This window comes from Podarcis tiliguerta, assembly GCF_965153285.1.
Source record: "Podarcis tiliguerta genome assembly, chromosome: 11".
In the NCBI taxonomy this organism is placed as follows: Eukaryota; Metazoa; Chordata; class Lepidosauria; order Squamata; family Lacertidae; genus Podarcis; species Podarcis tiliguerta.
Genome location: NC_139544.1, coordinates 21314678 through 21339988, shown reverse-complemented (window position 1 = coordinate 21339988; position 25311 = coordinate 21314678). Strand labels below are relative to the sequence as shown.

Here is a 25311-nt window from a genome sequence, read left to right as displayed (position 1 = left end):
TCACCTTTTAGGTCTTACACTAGTACTGTGTGTGTGTTTCACAGTCTTGCCTTTCAGTTAAATTCTAACACAAGTTTACGGAGCCCTTAAAATCCATCCCAACATTAGAACCCATCTGAAAAGCTTATCAGTGCGGAAAAGCTTAGCTCGGAACAATTAACCTAAGCTGCCTAGAGCTATAAGCATGGGGAACAATTTCCTGGCCTCTAACATATTACTGCTACATGCCACAAAATGTAACATTGCACTGGCTTTATAATCTTCCACACTGCCAAGACTGTCAGTCACTGAATATAATTCATATATTTTTTAAAATTCCAGTATTAATGTAGTGGAATGTACTCATAGATTTACTGCATATATGGTTCACTCAATGTCCATTAACCTTGCTGATTTAGTGACACAGAAAGTGTTTTCGACTCATAAATACCCTTTTGAGCATGTGGGGAGAGGGGGAGGAAATCAAAGCTAATTTGCCTCTTTCAGGAAATTAGCTCTTATTTTAAAAGAACTTGCATAGCAGTATCCAATTAAAGATCCCAGAACTACAAGATGGTTAAGCCAACATAACATTCTTGCTAAGCGATAAGAAATGAAAACCGAAAGACAAACATGAAAGCTGAAACCACAGTGGATTTCCCCACTTCTAACACAGGACTCCCCCAAAGAGAAGTCAAAGAATGTGAAATATGGCAAGGTTCCTACTGCAACGTATTTCAACCAGCAGCTGCTACTCTGGGAAAAGTCCCAATGCTAATAGGAGTACGATGAGACAGATTCATTTCTAACGCTATTAATTGATCAAAGAGATACTGGCAAGTTGAAATAGCTTCAATTCTCTGTGATGCAGACATTTAGAAGGCTCCTGGGAAATCTGCAGCAGAGTAGAAGATCAAAATTTTGCAGCATAAACACAGTGGCAATCCTATTCACGAAAACAACATTGTCAAACTGGCTTAGGGATTTATTATTTAGGTCCTATTTATAAAAGAACAATCCAACTGCATTCAGAGAGACCTTGACTTCCATGTAAGAACCTCCTTAGCATGTGAAACAGCCCTCTAGAACAGGGATCCTCAAACTTTTTTAACAGGGGGCCAGTTCACTGTCCCTCAGACACTGTTGGGACCGGACTATAGTTTGGAAAAAAGCTCATAATCTCTGTGCTTTCTGTTCTGCCACCTTATCAGCTCTTCTTGTCCTTGGGCTGAGCGGAGGAATGCTTTCCAGAGACAGTGAATCTGTTGGCTCTCTCCCTCCACAGTGCTTCTTCTCCTAGCTGTTCCCCATCCAGTATTTCCCAGCTTCTGCCTTCTGAACTATGTCCCTCTGCAAACCACTGTTCCAAATCTATATTATCCTCCTGCTCCTGGGAAGATTCAGGAGCAGGGAGGGGAGGGAAAGGAAGGGGAAGGCTCCCACCATTCCTCCTCAGCGCAGTCCTCCTCAGCATGGTCCCTGACACCTGCCGGCACCTACTGAATATAGAGTAGCAGCACTCTACTGTAGATTGACTAAAAGGCCCAAGGCAAGGATGTAGGGTTCTTTAGGTTGCTCACAATTCCCTATGATCAAACTACACCAGCTATATACTTTGAAAAAACAATTTTATTCCTTAACAAAATATACAGAACATAATATTGTAGTCAATAATGTAGTCATTGTAGTCAAGTTAAATCAGGGCTTCCCAAACTTGGGTCTTTAATTGTTTTGGGCTACAACTCCCATCATCCCTACCTAACAGAACAGATCATGGATGATCGGAATTGTAACATAAAACAAAGGCGAAGCAATACAGTATGGTAATTAATATTTTAACATATTTCTCTGATTATCAAATTTTTAAAAAATAACTTTCTTGAAGGTGTTCCATAATGATAGTTCGGTTTGGGGTGAGTGAGTAATTCATTAAGAAAAAAAAGGACAGGGTTACCAAAATGCTCTTAATCTGCTATCATCAGATTTATGTCTTTTAAAAAAATGTAAATCTTTTTTATAGCAAATGCTGTATTGAATTTTATTTGGCAAAACCATACCGATTTCACTTCACAGTTAATGTTCTCATGAGCCAAGTTTTAATTTCGGATGGTAGCACTTTCTTATTATTACGGTTAACCTTTTTTTTTAATATATAATTTAATGTTCTAAATTTCTTGCCACCGTTACTGAGACTGTGCAAATATGCTTTGCATATTTTAAAATTTAGTCCCCAATAAAAGTATCAGCAGGAATTAGGTGGCAAATGTTCTCATTAAAATGAACCGTGCTAATTAACACCTAGAGAACTGCCACTAAACAAGGGAGATAGTCCCTATTTTCGCTGCTAATTCTGTCAGATGCACATGAATACTCTCAGCAACAGTAGAGACAGCTTACAGGTATTCAAGTAGTTCTTTCCAAACCAATTTCGCAGGCTTGTCTGGACAACCCTCCCACCACCCATCTTGCTTGAAATGTTCAGTGAAGTGTATTATGACTTTAATTTGTTCTTTACCCCTTGTTTACTTTTTTAAAAAATAGGAGGAGGGAGGGGAAGGTTTCATTACAATTCTCTACATCTTGGAATGCTTTCCTCCTTCTTATTAGTCCCAATTTACACTTGCTAAGGAAGGCTCCTCAGACAAAAATGCTTGGCATGAGGCCCACATGAAGGGGAAAGCAATCTTTGAACTCAGAAAATGGAAGCAATCCAAAATAAAACAAGGGTTGCATTGTGTTTCAGAAGCTTCTGCCTTGATCAACTGGAAGGCTCAAAAGAGTGCAAATGCTGATACTGGCCATGTTCAGACAATCAAATACTTCAAGGGCTGCCTTGTGGAAGAGGGAGCATGCTTGTTTTCTCCTGCTCTGGAGGGTAGTTAGTACTGGAACCAATGGCTTCAAGTTACAAGAAAGGAGATTCCAACTAAACATCAGGAAGAACTTTCTGACAGTAAGAGCTGTTCGACAGAGGAATGGTCTCCCTTGGGAGGTTGTGGACTCTCCTTCCTTGGAGGTTTTTCAGCAGAGGTTGGATGGACAGGTGGGCGAGCGCTGAACCCGCCTTATCTGTATCATTTCTGGGCTTATCAGATCCTGAACTGAGGTCATTGGTAAGGAAAGTCCTGTTCAAACTCAATGTGGGCTGTAAAATGGAGAAGGAAAAGACATGTGGATTAAATACACATGACTACCCTAATCTCTTCCAAAATAGGTTTAAACAAATTATCTAGTGACAAACTGAAATATGTGAAATAAGAATCTGTACAAATATATTAGAAACCATAAGGCGGCAATGTAAAACCACTTCTCAGGTTATCAGCACACAAGAGTAATCCTTCTTCCTCCAGCAAGCTATGTAACAATTACCATAAAAATGTGAAATTACTCCTTTCAGTGGCATCATACAGGAATAAGATCACCTATTTAAATTGCAAGAGACTCTTTTTTTAAAAAAAAATGCTGGTTAAAACACCATCTCTAAACCTGTATGCTAAAATCTGACGCACAGACCGTGAAATCACCAAAAGCTCATAAATGTTAGCTCTCTGTGCTACACACATCAATTCAAACAGGTTTCTTCACAAGTTCACAATGTATTTTCCTGTATAGTAAACCTGGGGAGGCAAGTCTAAACCCATCACAAAGTAAACACATTTACTAGACCACCTGTGTGGTCCTTATGCACATACAAACTACAGCATGGAAACCCTACTATTTTCAGGTTCCAAACAGTTTTTGTGCACATAGGGACCTTATAGGTGGTCAAGTGAAAATGCATAGGTCAAGTGTCCAGGCCTTGGCACCAAGATCCTGCTTCTCACACACATCCAGAGCCCAGGGTTGTTGGAAGGTGGTCATCACAGAGACAGTTAAAACTGTGTAGTAGGTTGTTAGTTGGCGTACCATCACAATTACCTTTTGATGTCATCAACCCACTGCATAGTATCAGAGAGCAGAATCCAACAATCTCTTGACCAGTGTTAGAAACTGAGATGAAAGCTAGGAGCTAAATGGTACCTTAAACTTAGGTTGTGGGCGCAACAACAGAATGTCTAGGCGCACTTTTTTTATAACAAGAATACAAAGCTGAAAATGAACGAACTGCAGTTTTCACATGGTCTAGTCCTTCCCCTGCCCACCCCCCTAATATTCTTAAGAGGGTCTCTTCTCCAGTCTTCAGAGAGTAGCTAGAAGTGGGGAGGCAGGAAAAAGGTCCTCCTTTCCTTCCACTCTGCAGTTTTAATCTGAAATCTTAGGCACAGTACTGCGCCCAGAGATCAGAAACTGCTCACGCTAATGAAATTCCCTGTCGCAAAACGCGCCTAAAACAATGGGAGTTTCAAACACTTCTCTTGACACAGCAGTCCTGTAGGACAAAAGGTGGAGGGAATACTTCTTAAGAATAGATAGAGCTTGCCATCAGCAGCTTTTATAAGCGCTTGCATTTAAAAAATACAGCAATGTGCTTTCTTTTTAATCTGTTGCCTAATCAAACAGGTGCAACTTTTAAATTAATTGAAGCTTCAAAGTGCAGTCCTATACATTTCTCCTCAAAAGACAGACCTGTTGAATTCAAAGGAACTTACTTCCACCCAGCAAAGTGTTTATCGGATTGCAACTTTTAGTTAAGTCATTAAACACTAAGGTAAGGTAAGGTAAGGTAAGGTAAGGTAAGGTAAGGTAAGGTAAGGTGAGGTAAGGTAAGGTAAGGTAAGGGACGGGACCCCTGAACGGTTAAGTCCAGTCAAAGGTGACTATGGGGTTGTGGCGCTTACATCGCTTTCAGGCCGAGGGAGCCGCCGTTTGTCCACAGACAGCTTTCCGGGTCATGTGGCCAGCATGACTAACCCGCTTCTGGCACAACGGAACACTGTGACATAAGCCAGAGTGCACGGAAACACAATTAACCTTCCTGCCGCAGCGGTACCTATTTACCTACTTGCACTGACATGCTTTCGAACTGCTACGTTGGCAAGAGCTAGGACTAAGCAATGGGAGCTCACCCCATTACGGGGATTTGAACCGCCAACCTTCTGATCAGCAAGCCCAAGAGGCTCAGTCGTTTAGACTTCAATGCCACCCACGTCCCTTGTTAACACTGTAGTAACTCAACACACCTAATACCTAATCACTCACTTTCTCAGGAAGATTACTCAGGAATCCTTTTTATTCCATGCAGCATCTTCTCACTGTTAGCTTTCCTACATCCTTGTTAGAAGCCTTTTATGGAAAAATGAAGCTCACCACTGTGACTAGAACCTAGGTTTGTTACAACCACGGGCCTCCAAAGGGGTCCCTCTTACAGCAAGCTGGTTTGCCCAGTTTGCTTCCCCGCAAGATGCTCCTTATGGATGACAGTCGAATGATAACAGTTTACCACTTAATTACCTATCCTGCAGTCTAGGTCTGCCTAGCAATGCTGTGCAATGTATACTCTGTGGTAGCTTTGTTTCCTTAATCTGAATTAACAAAAACATGGGTTCTAGATGCAGAAAAGCATTCACGGAAACATCAAGTCACCAAGTCTTACTCATAGTCCTAGCCTCTCCATTTTTTGTGCTCTCCCCTGCTCAAAATTCTGTTCGGTGAACCATTAATTTAACCTAACTATATTTCTAAAGTCCTACCAATATCACCAGGAACTGTGAAGCAGACAATTAAGAATGCCTGAGCAATTTTATTGCAGCACATCAATTTTTCCTACCAGATGTGCAAAGCTTCCAACGTGAATTCCATTTACTGATGTTCATTATATAATTCTGTTTGGCTCTTAAGTGACTCTGTATACATGATTATGACCAAGTTAAGCCTCCTAGAGCACAACATACATCAGGAGGCTTAGAATCCAGAGTTAACACTAAATATGTTACTTCTGGTGAATGAGCCACCATAGCCACTAGAGGGCTGTTAAAATTTGTGTCCCGGCCTTTTTAAGACTCATCTACCCATGTACTATCTGGAACCGAAGGGACACATTGATTGCCAGATGCCCCAGCTCCCCTATCCCAATACATTAGGCCAACCAATACCACAAAATAGTGGGCAAGCTTTTGAGTACAGTGGTGCCTCGCAAGACGAAAAGAATCCGTTCCGTGAGTCTCTTCGTTTAGCGGTTTTTTCGTCTTGCGAAGCAAGCCCATTAGCGGATTAGCGCTATTAGCGGTTTAGCGGCTATTAAAGGTTTAAGGGATTAGCGGATTAGCTGCTAAAAGGCTATTAGCAGTTTAGTGCCTTAGAAAAAGGGGGTGGGGAGCGAAAAAAACACACCCCAGGAATCGCAAGACATTTTCGTCTTGTGAAGCAAGCCCATAGAGAAATTCGTCCTGCGAAGCACCTCCAAAACGGAAAACCCTTTCGTCTAGCGGGTTTTCCGTCTTGCGAGGCATTCGTCTTGCGGGGCACCACTGTATTACACTCCTGCTGCACTGGCTGCCGACTTGTTACTAGGTCAAACTCAAGGTATTCTATTAGCATACAAAACCCTCAGCAGCTGACCTGAAAGACTGCCTAAAGCCACACGCGGCCACTCTCCTGCTTCCATCTGCAGAAATGACACTTTGACAAGCGCTATATCATGTTCATGTAAGAAATCACTTGTAAGAAATCCATCTTTTGGTGTGCCAGCACAATTTCTCTGGAACTCCCTTACTATTTAGTATTACACAGGTCCCTTTGCCGTTTCCAATACCTGCTCAAAAAAATAATTTTTTTTTAAAGCCATCCTACTCAAGATATGGAACTTTATTGTGCCCATTTGTTTTTTAAGTCTGTTGATTCTATCAGTACTTTCTTATGAATATTCTATAGTGAAACTGCTTAGACAACGGTTGATGCTATTATAAAGTGGCGTACCAGTTTTGTTAAATAAATAAATAGTAGTCCATGTCTTGTGGAAGCTGTCGTTCCAAACAATGTACAGAGGGCAACAAGTAAGGACGGCTGCTCTAAGGTCATCTAGAAACATCATACACAATGACCCAGCTAAAAAAAAACAATAAAGGAAAAGGTAAAGGACCCCTGGACGGTTAAGTCCAGTCAAAGGCGACTATGGGGTTGTGGCGCTCATCTCCCTTTCAGGCTGAGGGAGCCGGCATTTGTCCACAGACAGCTTTGCAAATCATGTGGACAGCATGACTAAACCGCATCTGGTGCAATGGAACACCGTGACGGAAACCAGAGTGCATGAAAATGCCGTTTACCTTCCTGCTGCAGTAGTACCTATTTATCTACTTGCACTGGAATGACCCAGCTAAAAAAAAACCAATCATCCCCACTAGGGCTAGGCAATGTATCAATACATAGTCCAAAATCAGTTTGAAATCAACAAAGCGATAATGTTTTCATAATATTTGACATGGATATATATCACAATGTGTGTGTGTGTGCTATTCAAAAAAACCTACAATATGGGAAAAACTGTGAAGCTGGTCATCACTTTTCTCATGATTCCTGCTGCCCCTGTTGGTCTGGACTATAAAATAACAGTTGTAACAATATGTGAAAGGAAAGCAAAAAATAAATGTATCCGTTTTTAGACCCCTAAGTAGTCACAGTTGCCAATACATTATCCCGCTGCCTTCTACATAGTTACCGTTTTTTTTCGTGTATAACACGCCCCTGTGTATAAGACGACCCCTATTTTGGGGGGACTCCGAATTAAGGAAATGGTCAACAGCATAACCTTATAATATAGTGAAATTAAAGTTAACATGTTACCGTTGCTTGTTCCAACATTATGCTGCTGTGCAGTTGCAAATAAATGCTTTCTGCCTGAAGTAAGAATAAAGCATACCTCTTAGCAATTTCAAAAAACAAAGCATATGTAGAGTACACAAAGCAAATTATAAAACACAATTGTGAACTGGGATCATTACTGTACTCTCCTATACCACTGGCAATTTATATGGCCTGACTTTCTAATTAGAGACCTTATCTTACACATGCATACATGACTGAACACAAATTTAAGGCTTACAAAGTTTACAGAAAAATCTGGGAAAGCAATTTTGCAAATCTGTAAAAATAATTATGACGCAAAACAGAACTGTCCTGTGCAATAATGCCATGTTTTCAACGTTTCTGACACTAGCTTATATCTTGGATTGGAGCACATGCTTCAGCATTCAGGTTGCCTATTAATATTACATGTGTGAGCTTGCAAGAAGCAAACCACTAAACCTGTGAAACAAGGTGGATAGGGGCCACAAAGGAAAGCCAAGGAAAGCAGAGAACAGAGAAGGGAGAAAGGAAAACCCGCAGTCCCACATGGTAACGGAGGAGAGGGAAGCAGCTGTGAAACTCACTGAGAGCCCCTGCAAAAAAGGGGGGGCTAGAAGAAGACTGAAAACACCTGATTCCAGGACACAGAACAATTCATTCTCTGGAACTGCCCTGGAACCTTTATCTGCTCGTTGTAAATACGAGAGAAAGCTTGCCTTAGGGAGGAAGAGCCTATCTCCTAATTGCCAGAATGGGAGACTCACCATCCCCTCCAGTGTCTAGAGCAGGGTTTCCCTAACTTGGGTCTCGGTCTGATTTTGGACCACAACTCCCATCATCCCTAGCTAGCAGGACCAGTGGTCAGGGATGATGGGAACTGTAGTCACAAAAACAGCTGGAGTCCCAAGTTTGGGAAACACTGGTCTAAATCACAGGGTGGCAAGACCGTGGAGAGAAAAATCAACTCTTCAGAGCAATGCCTAGCATGTATGTTTTAAGCAAGCAATACACACAACCCATGTGACCAAAACCATCTTTAAACTAAACCACAGTTCAGAAGCGGAGAGGCGCTTTCCCTAAGAGTTCCAGTAATTCTATTCAACGCTGAATCGTTTCCCAATAAACTTCTCAGTTTCTGCAGTAGTCTTGTCCTTTTACAATCAGGATACTAGATTATTATTATTATTATTATTATTTGCAATCACAGCATCTAGATCAAGGGAAGTAATAGTGCCACTGTATTCTGCTCTGGTCAGACCTCACCTGGAGTACTGTGTCCGGTTCTGGGCACCACAGTTCAAGAAGGACACTGACAAACTGGAACGTGTCCAGAGGAGGGCAACCAAAATGGTCAAAGGCCTGGAAACGATGCCTTATGAGGAACGGCTAAGGGAGCTGGGCATGTTTAGCCTGGAGAAGAGGAGGTTAAGGGGTGATATGATAGCCATGTTCAAATATATAAAAGGATGCCACATAGAGGAGGGAGAAAGGTTGTTTTCTGCTGCTCCAGAGAAGCGGACACGGAGCAATGGATCCAAACTACAAGAAAGAAGATGCCACCTAAACATTAGGAAGAACTTCCTGACAGTAAGAGCTGTTCGACAGTGGAATTTGCTGCCAAGGAGTGTGGTGGAGTCTCCTTCTTTGGAGGTCTTTAAGCAGAGGCTTGACAACCATATGTCAGGAGTGCTCTGATGGTGTTTCCTGCTTGGCAGGGGGTTGGACTCGATGGCCCTTGTGGTCTCTTCCAACTCTATGATTCTATGATTCTTACATACATGAAAGCGAGTTGTGTGCAGTTCCAGTCTCCCAAAGGCCTTTCTTGTGTGTGCATAAATGCACTTGCCACGAAATATTCCTTGAACGTTCAGTGGGAGGAAGAGGCTTTTAAACCATCACTCCACAGGTTGATTTTCCCCAGCAAAGCTTTTCAACTCCCAACTATGAGGGGAAAGGCAGGATATAAATATATAAAGAACAAATGTTTATCATTTCTGCTGCCATCACTTTTTATGTATTTAAAAAAAAACACCAATTGCGAAAAAACATTACTGCTGTGCACTACAGTATTTGAATTTTAAACAGACATTATTGCATTTTGGTAATTTAGTTACAAAAATGTCTGTATTCTGGTAGGAAAGTATAATGTATGCCATTTGACTAGATGAGTTCCAAATTATATTCCAATGCCAAATTGAATTCCCATCCAATATCAGCCAGCAATTATCCTTTTATCTGCCATTTTAAAATGTCAGCCTAACTATTCATAGACTGACAATTAATTGTTCTCTCAGGAGGTGCTCTTTTCCTCTCCATGTGTGGCTCTGCTACCCAGCAAGTATTTAAAGAGTTTTCAGTTTAATGCGCAGCAAAGGGTTCCCACAGCTGAGACTCCATATAACTTCATTATGTATGCAAATATATATTATTGGATTTATATCCTGCCCTTCCTCCTGAAGGAGCCCAAGTAATGGTAAAATGTTTAGAAAGAGCTACAACCAAGAACAGTTTTAAAATACTCTTTAAAACTATGAAAAATCATTCGCAACCAGTGATCTTGGGGCTGTTTTAATTTCCTCTCCCAAAATAAAGTCAATAATGACACCTCACTAGGGAAGGCATTCCACAAACAGGGAGCCACCACTGAAATGGCACTACCACAAGTCACTGCCAACTGGGCAGCTACCAGTGGCACCACCACCAATAAGGTTTCATCTCTTGATCATAGGGTCATAGATGGTTGATATTGCAGGAGGCACTCTTTGAGGTACTCAGGTTTCAAGCCACTTAGGACAGGCATAGGCAAACTCGGCCCTCCAGATGTTTTGGGACTACAGTTCCCATCATCCCTGACCACTGGTCCTGCTAGCTAGGGATGATGGGAGTTGTAATCCCAAAACATCTGGAGGGCCAAGTTTGCCTATACCTGATTTAGGACTTGATATGCTAGTACTAACACATTCAGTTTGGCCTGGTAGCTCTCTGCCAGCCAGTGCGTCATTTTCAGGACTGGCGACACATGGTTCCACTGCGCTGCCCCAGTTACGAGCCTAACAACTTTTTTTCACTAACTTGTCCCCATACGCTAAATGCAAGACATGTGCAATGGTAAAGTGTTTGCCTTTACCAAAAGAATAAAATGCAGTTCTTCCCTCAGATGGCTCTGGTGGCTGAGAAGTAGCTTCACAAAGGGTAGGGAAATGACAAAAGAGGGCTAAATTAATTTCAGAGCTGCATGAATGATAGAACTGATTTTTTTTTAAAAAAAAAATTAAATATTTATAACCCACAGAGTAAATTGCACATTTAGAAGAAAAGGCATTCCAGTCACTCTTAAACTGTTCAATGTGACTGTTGGTGGTCTATCTAGGATTTACTGGTTCAGTGGTGCTCCAGAAGTTGGGCATTTATAGGTTTTTTGTTTCTCTTCTCCCAATTAAACATACAGATGTCTGAACTATTTACTGCAGAGCAAAGCCAAGCCTAAAGGCTTGCATCTGGAAACAAGGAGTTAAACTAGCATGCAGCTTCTGCTGGGGCCGTGACCAGGGTTTCGCCGCGTGTGTGTGCGTAGAAGCGTTCTGCGTGCTTCGCGCATGAGCAGAAGCATTCTGTGTGCTTTGCACATGCGCAGAAGCGCTCTATTTCACTCCGTGCTTGCACAGAAGCACCGCTCTAGTTGTGGACTTTTCGGGGTGCAAACGGCACCCCGGAATGGATCATGTCCACTGTACTTTCCTCCCTAAAAAAGCTCAACAACTTTGACTTGTTCACTGCCAGCTTTTATTCTATAAGTAGATCGCAGTCTCTTGGAAGTTGGACATCCCTGCCATAGTAGAAGAAGAGATTATGTGTGTTAACATCAAGAACAACTGGGCATTAGAGCACTGCGTGAAGGATGTACATTGACTGTCCATTCTCTCTATATTTATGGAGCCAGGATAAAACCTTGGTTTATCCCAGCACCTAATCCAATCATAAGTGAATAGCATGCAAGGTGAATGTTGACCTTGTCTTTACTGCCTTTAGGGTTCTTGCCTTTGACAAATCTGAACATCTGAATTAACCTCCAGATTATAATCAGGGAACCATTTCAATACCCAAGAAGATATGGACTGCATGCTAGAGGATTATGCCTTCCAAATTTGCAAAAGCAAATATTCTACTCATATGGTTGACAACAGTGGCGTTTCATATAAGCAAAATGCCCATTTAAAACCGTCAGCATATGTGGAAACACTATTAAAATACTAAGGGTGAGATACAAAGATGTATGTGGTGTACTGGTGGCAAGAGATGGACACTACACCTCCTGGCCCAATAACTAATGTATTGGCCCGAATATAAGCCGCACCCGAATATAAGCCGCACCCGAATATAAGCCGCACGCGAATATAAGCTGCGCCTTTAAAATCGGAGTGGGGGAAAGAAAAAATACCCGAATATAAGCCACTCCATTCCTCGCTGCTCCTGGCTACATATGGGGGGGGGGGGTTGGAGCCGTGCTGCGTTTCTGCCTTTCCCCTTCCTCGCCCTCTCCCTTCCCAACCTTGGGGAAGAGGAAGAGGGACTACGCACAGGGCGGGCTCCGCTTTGCTGCGCTCCTGGCGCTGTTTGCCCCGCGCTCCTGGCTGCATACCATAAAGTTGTGAATACTGTATAAGCCACACTTTAACTTTTCACAGTCGGAATTTGGGAGGAAAGTGAGGCTTAAAAAAGGTAAAGGTACCCCTGCCCAAAGTGAGGCTTATATTCAGGCTAATACGATAATCCACAAAACCCAACAACTATGTGTTGACAGCTTAACCACATACACACAAATAAAAATTCCCTTACATAATACCATCTATCAATTTCCAAACATTTTAAAAACATGCATCTTAAAACTAGCCCTACATAGCACCTCAGGTGGCACAATCGTTCAGTGCATCTGGCTGTTAACCATAAGGTTGATGGTTCAAGCCCACCCAGAGATGTCTGTGGGCCAGATTCCTGCATTTGTGGGGGTTGGACTAGATGACCCTTGGGTCTCTCGTCCAACTCTTTGATTCTATGATCTATGAAAATCAGACAAGCTGTAAATAGAGCTGTGGATTTTATTCATTGGGGCATGTAAAAACATGACATTTCCCTCCCCTCCCCACCATAAACAAGTCGCAGAAATACACATAGTGGAATTGTCTTGAGAGTCCCATGGACTGCAAGAAGATCAAACCTATCCATTCTTAAGGAAATCAGCCCTGAGTGCTCACTGGAAGGACAGATCCTGAAGCTGAAGCTCCAATACTTTGGCCACCTCATGAGAAGAGAAGACTCCCTGGAAAAGACCCTGATGTTGGGAAAGATGGAGGGCACAAGGAGAAGGGGACAACAGAGGACGAGATGGTTGGACAGTGTTCTTGAAGCTACCAGCATGAGTTTGACTAAACTGCAGGAGGCAGTGGAAGACAGAAGTGCCTGGCATGCTCTGGTCCATGGGGTCATGAAGAGTCGGACACGACTAAACAACAACTTTATAGGAATTTTGTTTTGTTTCTGTCCTGTGCCTCTTCCCACTAGGGGGAAAACAATGCATGTGAACAAATGAAATAACATGTATACTATCCACCTTGCATGGGTGTAGCAAGGACTTTTGTTGGGGGAGGGCAAGACTTTCGTTGGAGGGCAGAACCGATGTGATTGGTCAGTTAAGTATTTATATTGTTTTACTTGATCTCAGGGGGAACATCTGCCCCCCCTGCCCCCACCCGGCTATGCTCATGCTACCTTGGCTAGCAGTGCTACCTGCAGCTGTGCACACTCTGTATGAAAGCCATTATTCACAAGTGTCATATACAGGTACCCTCTAAAAAAAACCCTTCTGCTTCTATTTCTTCCGAAGTGCCATCCATTTAGATAAGATCATCAGCACAACCAAATCAGGGGTCAACATAACCATGATCAAGTCTTTCACTCCTTTCAGCTCCACCCAAGCATTGTGAGATGTTCTGGACCAGCTACCAGAAACCCACTGACTTCCAGATGTCATTGCACTACCAATCTCATCACCCTTGATCACTGGTTATGCTTGCTGATGCCAATGGGAGCTGGAGTCCAAGGAAATCCAGAGGTTCCCAGGTACTTCACCCCCATCCCTGATCATGCAGTGTCAAGCCCTTTAGCAAGGGGGTCAGTTATTGGACAACTGGGAACAGGAAATTTAGACCACACCTTCTCCCTGGCTGGCAGCAGGGTGTGAACCGCTACTGCTGCCACAATGCCAAGCTAAAGCAAGTTCCTGAGCTGAGCACAAGGGTCTTCGCATTTGTGTGTAACACTGAAATTGAAAAGCTGCCTTCTCCTTTCAACCTGCTCCCTCAACATTGGTGCAAATGAACCTAATACTACCAGCTCAGCTTAATTTGAACTACAGCTCAGCATGTACAGTCGTAATGAAGGAGAAAGTGCCTCGGGGCGCGAACAGAACGCCTGGAGTCCCCACCACTATGCAGCTATAATCAGCACTTATGCATTCAGGAGTTTCCAGGGCAAAGAACATAACTGCCTGACACCACAATAACAAAAGAAAAGAAAAAAGAAAAAGGAGAGGAATAACTTGCTGGGTAGAAGTTTCTTCCGAAAGATTTAACCACCGATTTCTATAGGAAGGCTTCCAGAGTCACAGCGACCACCTTGCCAGAAAGGTCAGCACACTACAGGCAAACTAGTAGGCTTCTTCCTGACCGCAGCAGGATTAGCGATAGCTCAGCAACGGAAGAACCAGACTGAAATACCCGTCAACATATGGGGAAATAATATCTGGGATACAGCAATGTCTGAGCATCTCACCAGATAAAGGAGGGAAATTAAACGCATAACGAATAGAGACACCTTCCAAGAAACGTGGACCCCTCTCTTGAACTATGTTAATGACCAAAAACAAGACCTTCTTATACCAACTGCTCAATATTCTCAGTGGAAGGTTTACGCCAAGTAATATGTTTGAATACTGAATGTGTAAAGTGTATGTCTAGAGCAGTGGTTCCCAACCTTTTTTTGGCCTTGCCCCACCTAAGCATCTCTAAAATCCTGATGCCCCCCCCCCCATTGCCATATAATTCTTATTATTCAAAAAGTGAACTACAGTGGTACCTCGGGTTAAGTACTTAATTTGTTCCGGAGGTCCGTTCCTAAGCTGAAACTGTTCTTAACCTGAGGTACCACTTTAGCTAATAGGGCCTCCCGCTGACGTCACACAATTTCTGTTCTCATCCTGAAGCAAAGTTCTTAACCCGAGGTACTATTTCTGGGTTAGCAGAGTCTGTAACCTGAAGCGTATGTAACCCAAGGTACCACTGTACCATTCATGTGGAGGAAGCCTAAAAGGCCATTAACTTGGTCTAAACAAGTTTCCAAATTGTCCCCCTTAAAAATCAAATTGCGCCCCATGTGGGGAGGGTGCCTCACGTTGGGAACCACGGGTCTAGAGACAATGGATAAAACAAACACCATTAGCTGTACTGCTGGCTAAGTGTGTGATGGCTATTGTATTTCTATCTGTTTAAAAACCAACAAAATATTTGTGTGGTTGGCCAGCACGCTACCCTGGGTGTGATGCTGATCCACCCTGCTGACCCCCCTGCCCAAGAAGCGTCCATCTGTCTGTCTGCCGGTCTGTCTGTCTGTCAGGGGGCACCTCCGTCGTGCATGAAGCGCAACTCGCATCTGAGAAACTTGCTCAGAAGTTGAGCTGCCACTTTTTCGGCGGGTGCGTGCGAGCGCGCGCGCGCAGAGAGAGAGCAGCCGGCTGCCCCAGCTGCTGCGGTTACCTGCTGATAAAGCCGTCGCCGTCGCCGTCACAGGTCTGGAAGAGGCGCCTCATCCTCTCCTCCTCGCCGGTGCTGGAAGTGTCGCTGCTGCTACTGGCGGTGCTGCTCAGGCTCACCTCCACCACCACGGCCGGGGCGGCCGCTGCCGCCATCATGCGCTCTTCTCCAGGGGAGCAGGAGGAGGAGGAGGAGGAGGTGGCAACGTCCGCACAAGTCCGGTCCCTAGGAATTCTCCGTCTGTGCTTCCCTCAGCCACAAGCCCGTGTGTGTGTGTGTGTGTGCGCGCGCGCGCGCGCGCGCGCAAATCCGCCCCGGCCCTACAGCCGTACAAAGCGCGAGGGCCACACAATGCAAACAAGGGGGGGGGGAATCCCAGGCAAGCGCTTCTCCTCGCCTCGCGCACGAATTCAGCGCGCGCCGCCTCGCGCGCCAATCAGCGGCATCCTGGGGATCCGGCGCGCCTTTGCAAGGAGGAGCAGCAGCCGCCCGCCTCAGCCACCTTCTTCTGGCGAAGAAGTCGCGCGCCCCTCGAGGGAGAAAAAGGGCCGGAGCTTCTTCTCCGGCGTTTTGCAGAGCACCACTTGGGCTGCTGACCAGCTAGTGGCATAGAAGGGGAAAAACCGCAACTCGCGACTCAGCCCCGACGAGTTTCCCAGATTTGGCTTTGAGCAAGTTCTCTTGGCCCCCCCCCCCTCAAAATCCTAGCCTTCCTCTGAGGTCAACGCAGCATTCATTCATTCGAAGCACAAACTCTCCAAGCGAATCACAACCAAAGTGGCATCAGAAATAGAGGTCATTCTTTACCTTCCCCGCATTTATTTATTTGATTTATAATACAGTACCGCCCTTCATCATAAAATCTCAGGGCGGGTCACAGAATAAAATACAGGATAAAAACAAGGAAATAAGTAAAAACAAAACAGCAAAAGAATAACTTTCCCCTTCCCACATTACCCCCCCCACTCCTTCCTTGACGTGCAAGGTACCCCTTGCCAGGTAAGACTGGCTAGGGCAGTGGTTTTCAACCAGTGCTGTGGCACCCTGGGGTATGCAAATATGCATGGTGGGGTGCCAAATTGGATCTTTGACCTGGGTGAAATAAAACCTAGTTTCACCCCCTAGCCTCCTCCCCCCCAGCCACCACTCCTCTTCTGGCCATGGGAGTGGAACTGGCTAGGGCTGGAGCCAGGTTTTTCCCCTCATACCCCTGCAGCCAGCAGTGGCGTAGCGTGGGGGGTGCAGGGGGGCCGGGCGCAACATCTGGGGGTTAGGGTTAAGGTAAAGGTAAAGGCACCCCTGCCCGTACGGGCCAGTCTTGACAGACTCTAGGGTTGTGCGCTCATCTCACTCTAGAGGCCAGGAGCCAGCGCTGTCCGCAGACACTTCTGGGTCACGTGGCCAGCGTGACAAGCTGCATCTGGCGAGCCAGCGCAGCACACGGAACGCCGTTTACCTTCCCGCTGGTAAGCGGTCCCTATTTATCTACTTGCACCCGGGGTGCTTTCGAACTGCTAGGTTGGCAGGCGCTGGTACCGAACGACGGGAGTGCACCCCGCTGCAGGGATTCGAACCGCCGACCAGATGATCGGCAAGTCCTAGGCACTGAGGTTTTACCCACAGCGCCACCCGCGTAGGGGGCGCAAATTACTTGCCTTGCCCTGGGTGCTGACAACCCACGCTACGCCACTGGCAGCCAGGGACCTGGCTTATTAGACTACAGTACAGTAGTGTATAGTGTAAACATAACTTTTACATGCACTGGGAAATAAATAAAATTGTGTGATTACTTGCTTTATTGCGGTTGTGTGGAACCAAACTTGCAATATCTCCAAGGTATGCCTGTATACCTACATCTTAGGACAGGGGTCACCAACCTAAGGCCCATGGGCCAGAAGCAGCCCACAGAGGTTGTTTGACCGGCCCACAAGCTGCCCCCGAACCGAGTTGCCCACTCGCGCACTGCGCTAAACCAGCACAGCGTGGTGCAGGGACTCACTTCCATGGTGCCAGAAATCGCTTCTGCGCATGCACAGACGCCGGAAATGGTTGGTGCGATCCAGCCCACGGAGGGATCTCCCTGCAGTGGCGTAGCGTGGGTTGTCAGCACCCGGGGCAAGGCAAGTAATTTGCGCCCCCCGCTGCACTGTCCCTCCCCCAGATAGTCCCTCGCTCTCTCTCCGCACCGCACCGCATGCCTGGCACCCCCCCTCCACAGTGGGCGGCGACCCGGCGGCTCGGATCGGATTCGCACAGCCAGCACTGCAGTGAGAGTGAGTGAGCCAGGTAGGGGCAGAGAGCTGCGAGTGCGAGCGCACGCCCCCCCAGATGTTGCAGCCGGGCCCCCCTGCACCCCCCACGCTACGCCACTGTCTCCGTGGGGCCGATCCGACCCAGGCAAGATAAACCTTGCTGACCCCTGTCTTCGGAGAACACATCATGCATCTGTACTGTAATCCATGAATGCTTTTGTCATTAAAAATGTTAGTCTGTAAGGTATCGCAGGACATGTTTTTGTAGCAAACTTTGCATTTCTCATTCAGGTCATATATTGGAGGGAGAATATTTCTCTAAAATGTCAAATAGATATGACAACATGTGATATCATTCTTGTTTGACTATCAGGTGGTTTAATTAGGTATTAGCAGCTGGCAAGCTGGACATCTGACCGGGACTGACTGTTGTCAAGGGAGCACAGCCTGGGCCACTGCTCTCTCTCCCTGCTGACGCTGTGTTACAGCCCAGTGGAAGAATGCAGAAGCAGCAGCGAAGAAGCATAGCATCAAAAGCAGAGTCCCCTCACTTGGGGCCTCCAGCAACCTGGCACTGGGCCTGGGTTTTGTTTACATTAATAAACATTTTCCTCAAGTACAAAAGTTTCCTCAGATCTCTTATTTGCTTCTTCTGCCAAGTCACTTTGCCTGATTCAGTCCTGTTTAGCGAAATGTGCTAAACTGACCCAAAATACCGTATTTTTCGCTCTATTGGATGCAGTTTTTCCCCTCCAAAAATTGAAGGGGAATGTGTGTGCGTCCTATGGAGCGAATGCAGGCTTGTGCCATAGCCGCGCGGAACCCCTCCGGCAAGGAGAGGCTGCACGGGGCTATGGCTTCTTTAGCCTCACGGAGCCTCTCCCAGGAGGTAGAGGCTGCACGGGGCTAAGGGGGAAGGCAAAACAGCGAGCGGGATCCATCCCACTCGCTGCTTTGGCTTGTTCCATAGCTGCGCGCAACCCCTCTGGCAGGGAGAGGTTGTGTGCAGCCTGTACGCTGCTCTTTGGGGCTGGGGGGGGAAATATTTTTTTCTTGATTCCCCCCCCCCTTAAAACTCAGCCAAATCAGCCAAAGCCCCATAAATATCTTTTGTATTCTGAAGTGGTGTCCACTCACTCATCTCCAGCCAGCCAGAACCTGGTACATTTTATTTTCCTGAGGTCAGACAAATTATTTATTTCCTGCCCTTCACCTTAAGCTCCCAAGGCAGATTACAACATTAAAACACGTTTAATCAACCTACAATCATAAAAATAATGTCCTCTCCTGAGCCATCACCAACCCAAGTCTCTGAGGGCAGAGGAACTAGCAAGAGCCTCCCCTGAGCCAATTTTGTTGTACCTGTAAGAGACAAAAGGCCCATAACTTTCGACATACTCCAATGCTTTAGAAATGAAAAACGAGTGACTTGCTAACATCTTTGGTTTCTCTTTGATAGCACCATATTTTCAATTATACCCCAGAATTTGCCATGAACTAGAATTCTACAATCTGCTATAAAATTAGGTAAAAGAGCAATTCAGATTATGGGATCCAACTTATTGTGTGGTAGTTACCACACAAATAAATGCATCAAACTATTTAAAAATGATCCACAGGTGGTATTTAACTCCTAGTTAATTGGCTAAGATCTACAAATCAGAATCAGATGCGTGTTGGAAATGTAAAGTAGTGGAGGGAACCTTTTTTTTTCATATGTGGTGGACATGTAAAAATGTACAAGTATATTGGGAAATTGTTTATAATGAGTTGAAAAAAAAAATGTTTAAAATTACTTTCCCCAAAAAACCAGAGTCCTTTTTATTGGGAATAATCCAGACAGAAATTCCTAGGTGTCGGAAAAAGTTATTTATGTATGCTAAATCTGCGGCCCATGTTTTGTTAGCCCCCAAATGGAAAGTGAGCGAGGTCCCAACTAAAGAGGATTGGCAAATTAAGTTGACAGAATATGCAGATTTAACACATAGAATAAGAGGGCAAGAATTACGTATATTTAAAGAAGAGTGGAAAACATTTATTGAATATATGGAGAATAACTGTGCACAGCTGAAAATGCTGGCAGCATTAAGATAAATTCAACAGTGTAAATAATATTTGATATAAAAGTGGAAAACTGATTTGAATGGTTATAGTAAAATATGCAGGAATGTAGGATATGTAAAATGAACCATGGAAGGGGAAGAAGGGAAGGGCTGGTGACATCTGGAGGAGGAGAATCCAGGGGTCAGAGGTGGGGAGAGGCCAACACTCAGTTGGGAGGGCTTTCTGCCCCTTCATTGCCAGATGTCACAGAAAGAGAGGGGCAGCCATCTGAGTCAGCCTCTTCTTTGCCCCTTGAGAGAATGGGTGGGGCTGTAGGGGGCAGAGGCGGCAGGAGAGTCAGAGGGACTGACTCAGATCCAAACCACCTGCAGGAACGCACACTTGTAAGCAGGGCTGTCAAGCATATGCAGCGCCGGGGTGCAAAGATCCACCCGGCGCCCCCCCCCCCAGGTTGCCCAGTCCCAGGCGTGCAGGAGGGCAGAGCCGGCCAACTGCCTCAGTGTCTCGCTGGCTTGGTCACCCCCAAACTTGCAGCGCAGAGCCACCCGCAGCAGAAGAGCCCACCATGACGCTCTAACCGACGGGCAGGCTCTTCCCTGGACTCAACTCTCAGGCCCCGGACTCTCAGCCTGGCACCCCTGAGAGCCCAGCGCCCAGGTGCCCTGCACCCCTAGTGCAGGCCCTGCTTGTAAGCACAGTTTTCTTGCTTGGGGTGAGTACCAGACTGGTCACATCCAGCTTTTAAAATGTCAATTTAGAGGTTGTGTATCAAGTATTGGAATAACGTATTAGCTACTGCCTAGCAGTTTGAAAGCACGTCAAAGTGCAAGTAGATAAATAGGTACTGCTCCGGCGGGAAGGTAAACGGTGTTTCCATGTGCTGCTCTGGTTTGCCAGAAGCGGCTTAGTCATGCTGGCCACATGACCTGGAAGCTGTACGCCGGCTCCCTCAGCCAATAAAACGAGATGAGCGCCGCAACCCCAGAGTCAGCCACGACTGGACCTAATGGTCAGGGGTCCCTTTACCTTTACCTAGCTACGCATGTTATAACTTTGCTTGCAGACTTCTAAATCTTGTGTCCTGCACTTTGGACTAAAGCTGAGACTGTGAATGAAACTTTTGGGTTCCTACAAACAAACACACATGGATATACCTTCTCCGCCCAAATGCATGGCAATTGCAACCACCCTACATACCTTGAGCTCACAGACAGCATCTAAACACCAAGGAACCATGCCACCAGACATGGGTCCATGGGAAAGAAAGCTTTAATGCAAGCAGGGAGGTGGGCACCCAAGAACAGAAGCATGCAGCAACAGCAACAGCCTGCTCCACTACCCACTACACACACACTAATGTGGGACCTCCCCTCATGTGGTGACAAAGCCAGAACCACAACAGATACCAGGGACCTCTGTCTCTACTAGTGACCATGGCAGTGATGGTAGCAGCAAAGAGGTCCCCCATCACAACCATGGCCTGCACTGCATCCAACAATCACATCCCCACTGGGCAGCAATCCAATCACCTGAAACACCTTTCATTAAGCTACAGGCTATTTCCCAAGAAGTTTTAGAGATAATAATTAGACTGTGTGTAACAGCAAACAGGTTATCCTGGCACTGAAACAGTTTCGCTACTACTGACACGGCATCATTATATTTTTTTAATCCTTGGTTGCTGTGCTTCACTGCATAGAAACACAGAACTGTAGAGTTGGAAGAGACCGTGAGGGTCTCTAGTCCTACCCCCTTAAATGCAGGAATCTTTTGCCCAACGTGGCGCTCGAAACCACAACCTTGAGATTAAGTGTCTCATGCTCTACCAACTGAGCTATATGATCAAAATCAGATCTCTTCTCCTGCACGTGTTCTTTAATTACATCCAGAAAGGGCCTCCAGTAATCTCCCAATTGCAATATATTTTCAGAGCACCTGCTTCTTGACAGTGATCACATCCACACCATATCTTTAAAGCAGTGTGCCGTTCAACCAGTGTGCCGTGGCACCCTAGGGTGCCATGAAGGATGGTCTGAGTGCCGCAGGCAACACGGGCCTCTGTCCCTCTTTCCTTCCCTCCCTCCCCTGATGCCCTCTTGGACCTCTACCTCCCAAAGGCTTGCATGGCTGTTTGTTGCAGCAGCCCTGGCTACAAGCTCCCCAGGCGAATGGTGCCTCTGGGGCTGGCCTAGGGGTGCTGGCTGCCAGGAGCTGAGGTGGCCTTGCGGTAAGCAAGCAAGTAGGCAAGGGAGCCTAGTCGGCTAGTCCACCAGCCCTTGCTGTTTGGAATGGACATACAAGTGGGAGACAGGGCAGGCAGGCAGGCAGGCAGGCTCTGTGCTGGCCTTTCTTGTGTTTGCTGTGTGCAAGGCTTTCCTGGAGCTGAGTGCCCAGTGCTGAAAGGGAGCCTTTCCACCATGCAGGGCTGGAAGCGCCCTCTACTGCCTCCTGAGGTAAGGTGCTAGCTAGCCTCATGTTCACCTCTGGCCACTCTCCTTTGGGCTGGGGGCATCCTCTTCCTTATGGGTCAGTGTGAAGAGGCACCTCTCTTTTGGACAGCGGGATGGGGTGGGGTGGGGTGGGGGAGTGCCTCAGAAAGAATGTAGTTGGCCAAGGGAGCTGTGGACTCAAAAAGGTTGAAAACCTCTGATTTAAAGCATTCTTGTATCACTTTAACAGCCTTGGCTTCCCCTAAATTTTTGAAACTTACACACCCTTAACAAACAATAGGTCGCAGGATGCTTTGAGAAAATCCCAAAGTGGTATAAGACACATCATATGGAAATTGCCTTCTTGTATTTGCTTTGGAAATTTCTTAGTTAAGGCAATATTCCACATTTGTTGTTACCAATATCCCATAATGTTAACATTGTCCATCACCTTCCTACATCTCACAACGGTTAAACATGCTGCTGCAAATAGGAATCTGAGAAGTTCCTTGTGTATGACATCCTCTCTCACAGCATGCAAAGAAATTGAGAGATAATGAGGCTAACTCTTTGGAAGACACAGTCTCAGAAAGCCCAAATGACGGGACTGGACCACCACATATGGAAATATGTTCCTACATCTCTCCTACATTTTTGACCAATGGTGTTTAGTTGTTTTATTAGAGTGTAGAGAGTTAGTTACCACCTTTGTATTATCATAAGCATTCTCTTTTAATCAGGCTTAGTTTGAGGAGCATGGCATCTTGTCCCAACCAGCACTCCACTTGGTCTGATCAATGGCAGTATTCAAGTCTGTACCCACAGCATTTCAGACATTAAACCACAAGCAGATTCTCAAAGGATGTTCATACCCATGTTGCTTGCAATGATGGATCTGATGGAACCAGAACCAGTTCCACTTCTGTAAGTTTCTATTAGATTTGTGTGCTGGATAAAAGTAAGCAACTTTCGTCTCCACTAAGTGTTTCGAAACCTGCTTAATCCCAACATTTATATTGTCATAATTTGTCTGCACAGTAAAAATTAGGATGTTATAAAAATGGAACGGGAAGTAAAAGTGGTGAAACCAGTTCCTTAAAGTACTGGCTGTCACACTGTCCTAAGCACTATTGCTTTGTAGGTATAAAGGAGAAGTATAAACAAGATGCTCACAAGGAGTCTTATAGGGTTTTCAGTTTAAGGAGAGGAACATTGGGGGAAGAGGCTGCTTTTCAAACCTGCCATTTCCCCTCCACTATCCCAGCTGCTTTTTCACCTGGGAGAAAAGAAAGCCGTTCCTGTTTTCTCCTGTGGGAAGAAAACAGATTTGGGGATGGATGAGTTAAGTGAAAAAATGACAAACTAGAGAGGGTTAAACCTCTCACTCTATGTGAGGGAGGTTCATCCATTGGCAGAGAGGTCTGCTGTGGAGGCCAAAAAAGAAACTGTAGCCTTCATGTAGATTCTCATATGACAACTACCTTTGTGTACATTTTACTGTGATGTGTTTTTGTGAAGTCATGACTAGTAGCTACTTCCCAGCCTGTGTGCAGTTGTGACAGGCAATGATCTACATGTGGTTGTACAATATTTCCCATGTGTAATATTTACCTGAGGAAAACAAGATTTATAAAGGGTATTCCTTAGTTGCCTGCAAACAAAATTGGTCCTTAGTAGTGACACCAAGAAAAGGGGTTAATAGGGGATTTATAACATATGCTTTAAACTTGGACCCCTAGTTTCAGTATTTTATAATAAAAAGTAAAAATACTTTACAGCGTGGCATCCAAAAGCATACAGAAAGTTAAGGATGAATCCTAAAAATCTCTTTTTCCGGGGTATAAGCCCCATTGAATTCAACAGCTTACTTCAGAGTAGACATAGGATTGTGCTCTTGGTCTGTTTCAATCAAAGGAGAAGATGGATGAAAAGAGATGATACAATGAACACAGCATGTGAGCACATGAAAAATGGCTTCATGTTTCCAAATTGCAAAAAAAGATCAAAGACTTTTTAACATCTTTCAAAGCTTCGGTTACAGACATGGATTCATTTTTTATTGAGCTGGAGTTTATAGGTAACATGTTTATAGGTTTCAAAACTGCTCTGGCACTAGGTGGTTTATCTATAAAGCCTTTCAAGACACAGTGCAAAGGAAAATTCTGTTATTAATGAGCATTGGTGTGAGATGCTTACAGTTAACAGTATGTTTGTTTCTCTTATCATACTTTATTCCATACAAGTGAAATTTCCTAAGCGATAAGTGGCATAGATTTAAAGAAGAAAGTAGGTGCCAAGAAATGTTGTTAATGCATTTCGGCTTCATTAATTACAAACTGCAAAACCTGGGATCCCCTTGAAACTGATGCCAAAGTTTTGCAATCATTTTGTGGTGTTTCACAGCAAAATGCCTGCGTTTTGCAGCACCCCACACACAAACAGAGTAATTGACATTCAAACCCGGGGGGGGGGGGGGCACAAAAACCCAATGTCCAATTCTCCAAACTGGTGCCAAAACATCGGCAAAAGTCCTGCAGCAGCCTTTTGTGACCAAAACACCACGTTCTGCATCGGACCCCAAAACAGAGTACTCAGCATCCTAACCTGCGGCGTCACAGGATCGCCAAAAGCCTGATGTTGTCCGATTCACTCCAAACTGGGGAGGTTGCGCTGATGCATCCCCAGCTGTTGCTTTTGACTACCTGTGATATCACAAAAGGACACGGTGGCTGCATGGGAAAAGGCAATTATTACTGGGATGGGGAACAAATGGAAGAAGCTCAGAAGAAAGAGGCTCAAGGAAAGCTGGGGTAGTTGTAGATGTTCAGAAGACCAAGGTTCAGTGTGAGAACGATGATGAGCCACAAAGACTCATGTTTGACTCTCACTTTTGCTCGCAATAAAAGGCCATTGGGGTGGGTGGGCAGTGGCGTAGCGTGGGTTGTCAGCACCCGGGGCAAGGCAAGTAATTTGCGCCCCCTAACCCGTGGATTTGCGCCCCCTAACCCTAACCCCCAGCTACGCCACTGTGGGTGGGGAATTGTTAGGAGACACTTATTT

The 25311-nt window shown here is 45.3% G+C and overlaps 1 protein-coding gene across 3 annotated transcripts in view; it reads right to left on the bottom strand.

The window, feature by feature from the left end:
- MCC (MCC regulator of WNT signaling pathway) overlaps positions 1-15863 on the bottom strand; it is a 204968-nt gene extending 189105 nt beyond the window's left edge. For 2 of the 3 annotated variants that reach the window (XR_014503049.1, XM_083403790.1), the window contains exon 1: positions 15510-15863. Coding sequence is in view for 1 of the 3 variants with exons in the window: in XM_083403790.1 (XP_083259916.1) it covers positions 15510-15664 (155 nt within the window). In the remaining 2 variants the exon portion in view is untranslated. The remainder of the gene's footprint in view (positions 1-15509) is intronic. The other variant, XM_083403794.1, reaches the window with a different exon arrangement.
- Between the last annotated feature and the right edge of the window lie 9448 nt (positions 15864-25311).